This window comes from Elephantulus edwardii, unplaced genomic scaffold (assembly GCF_000299155.1).
Source record: "Elephantulus edwardii isolate Elephantulus edwardi_28Jun2011 unplaced genomic scaffold, EleEdw1.0 scaffold00430, whole genome shotgun sequence".
Classification (NCBI taxonomy): domain Eukaryota; kingdom Metazoa; phylum Chordata; class Mammalia; order Macroscelidea; family Macroscelididae; genus Elephantulus; species Elephantulus edwardii.
The window spans coordinates 738,211-740,939 of record NW_006400180.1 but is presented as its reverse complement, the minus strand read 5'-3'; the positions used below and the strand labels follow the sequence as shown (position 1 = coordinate 740,939).

At 49.7% G+C, this 2,729-nt stretch overlaps 1 protein-coding gene across 1 annotated transcript in view; it reads right to left on the bottom strand.

Annotated features, from left to right (window-relative positions):
* Positions 1-2,041: 2,041 nt before the first annotated feature.
* STEAP3 (STEAP family member 3, metalloreductase) overlaps positions 2,042-2,729 on the bottom strand; it is a 57,293-nt gene continuing 56,605 nt past the window's right edge. The window contains 2 exon segments of the mRNA XM_006902573.1: positions 2,042-2,193; positions 2,196-2,322. Coding sequence (XP_006902635.1) covers positions 2,042-2,193; positions 2,196-2,322 — 279 coding nt within the window.

Sequence of the window (2,729 nt, the reverse complement as noted above, 5' to 3'; positions counted from 1 at the left end):
ATGTTGGTCCAGGCATTTTTGTCCCAAGAGGCTCTTGGTAGATCGCAGGGTGGGAGGGGGTGACTAGTCCTGGGGACACTGCCAGCTGGGTGATGAGGTAGGGAAACTGAGCACAGACACAGCTCATTTGCCTTTGAAGCTGCTTGCCCAGTGGATGAGTGGCCAAGTCCTCTGTGTCATCTGCTTTCTTCTGCCACTCACATAATGTACCTAATATCACTTAATGAGTACTATCAAAGCAGGAGGGTGAGCGGAAGGGAACACTGGACTTTGTGTCAACATCTTTGATGTAAGCAGCAATAACTCCTGGACTCAGGTATCTCCAGGTGGTAAAAATGCTTACTTGTTAGACTACTCACCAAAAGGTTGCTAGAGGCACCTTGGTAAAATGGCCTGGTGATTTGCTTCCAAAAGGCCACAGCCGTAACCGTGTGGACAGGGTTACTCTGCCCGGAGGAAGGCACTATGGATTCAGAATCCATTTTAGAAAGATGAGCAATGACTCCAGGCTGGAGGACTTGGAAAAGGAAAGGGCCACTTCTGACTGGCGTGGAGAGCCTGTTGGGTACACAGCCATCAGCAGGATCTCATTTCAATACTTCACACAAATACTCCAATCTTGGTTTCACCTGTTCCCCCTTTTGGTGACCTTCTGTGGGCCACTGCTGAGGCACCATCCAGACCAATTTATGAGAGAGACTTTTCCACACAGCCTTGGAAGGTATCCGTGGAGAATAGTCTGTTTCCCCGCCTGCCGTCGGTCTAATGAGGTGTTCTTGCACTTGATGGTTTTTCTCTTTTTTCACTAAAGAACCCTAATGTGCTCCACAAACCTCTCAGAAGCATCTCATCTCAGAGCCCAACCACTCAGGCTTCAATAGCCCCTTCCTGGCCCCAGAATCAATAGTTCAGAGTACAAGATTTCACTCCCCTCTGTGTTGAAGATGTTATGGTGTGCACACATAAGTGGATAGGGGTGTGCAGAAAGCACATTGCCTGGTTTCTGCTGGAAGAGCACAGCTGCTTCTCAGAAGAACAAAAAGTTTCCATCTGAATCAGGGAGGGTTGGTATATGGCTCAAGGGTGAATGTCCAGTGTCCTGCCTGTGGTCTGGGCTCTCAAGCTTTAGAGCAGAGGGAGCTGGGTGTGACCCGGTTTATGGAAGACAGTCCATCAACACTCCTTCCCCACACGCTCCAGTTCCTCCCTGCTTGCCCTACTCGGCCACTTTCTAGGGGGAGTCTGGGCTGGGCCTGCTTGGGAGAAATTTAAACTAATGACTGAAAAGGGAGAAGCCACACTGGTTTAAAGAAAGGTCCTCACCAACTTAGAGGAGGGAAAGAAATGACACTTGTTCTCAAGATGGATTCATTAGCAGTTCCAGCCAAGGCGACTTCACACTTCCACAAGAGGGCCAATTTGCAGCTGATGTGGCAACTGTTTATACTCCAGGAGGGATCCTCCCAGCCCAGGAATGATGAGGAAGAGCAGCTCCAATCCCCCCTGCTTGCACTCCCTGCTCCCTTGTTGGCAGCAGGCAAACCTGGCCTGGGACTGTCCACAGCCTGGGCTTGGGTGCAATTTGGGCCCCTCCCCAGTTCTGCATGTCCAGGTGGGTGTACTCAGAGCTGTTTTCTTGTATGCCTTCTCAGAGCCCAGCTCTGCCAGAGTCTTGAGGGGCAGCATAAGTGGACACCCAAAGGGACAAGCTGTTCATTCTCTCTTGTGAAAAAGTTTATCTGCAAATGCTATAATAGTGCAACTTGCTATTCTCCTAAGTAACACTTGGCCCTTACTTTTAAAGCTACTAGTTGAAATCTCAGCGACTGAAACCTTTTAGCTAAATAATTATAACTACAAATCTTGTTTTGTACATATGAGGTACATATGCATATCAATTTGTACACATGTGTGTATTATTCTTAATAGAATAAAATAGTTTTCTGGACATGCAGTCCTCAGACCACCAGCTGCACACAGTCCGTCACACTGTGCAGTTTAGAGTGGCCATCCACCTGCACTGGGTCACCATGCAGGCGCCTCACACATGGCTTCTCTTCTGCTCAAATGTGGGGCCAGCAGGTAGAAAGAGCTCGGTTGCACCTGGCTTCTTCTAGCCCCTCCGGATCCTGATGAGTCTGCAGCTGAAGCAGGGCAGGAGTAGCAGGCCTCTGGCCAGGAAGACCACACAGGCACCAGCAGTGTGAGCATGAAGATGGGAGGCAGGTAGAACTTGCAGTGGCTCTCCTTGAAAGCACAGTTCCAGCCATAGATGAGTGTGTGTAAGGTGCTTAGCACCCGGGCCATGAAGCCCAGGTTAGACTGCAGGAGGAAAAGAAGACATTGACATGGCTACAGGCTGACCAGAGGCTAGGGAGGCAAAGACACAGAGTCCTGTCAACAATCTCACCTTCTGCAGTAGAAGGGACAGAGGGCAACATGGCCGCCAAGACTCTGGATCCAAATGACAGCATCTCCTCAGCACCTTACCACTGTTATGGTGTTTCACTAAGTCTCAGTTTGCTCGACAGACAAGACACCTGCTACTCCTGTACCATCAGTCTGAAAGGACTGATAGGTTTGTCCCATAGGATACAATGCCTTCCCCAAAGTGATATCTGTTCCCCTGGTGGTCAGGGGGTGGCTTTAGCTGCGACATGTTGTTGTTGTTATGTGCCATCGAGTCGTTTCCGACTCATAGCGACCCTATGCACAACAGCTCTAAACCC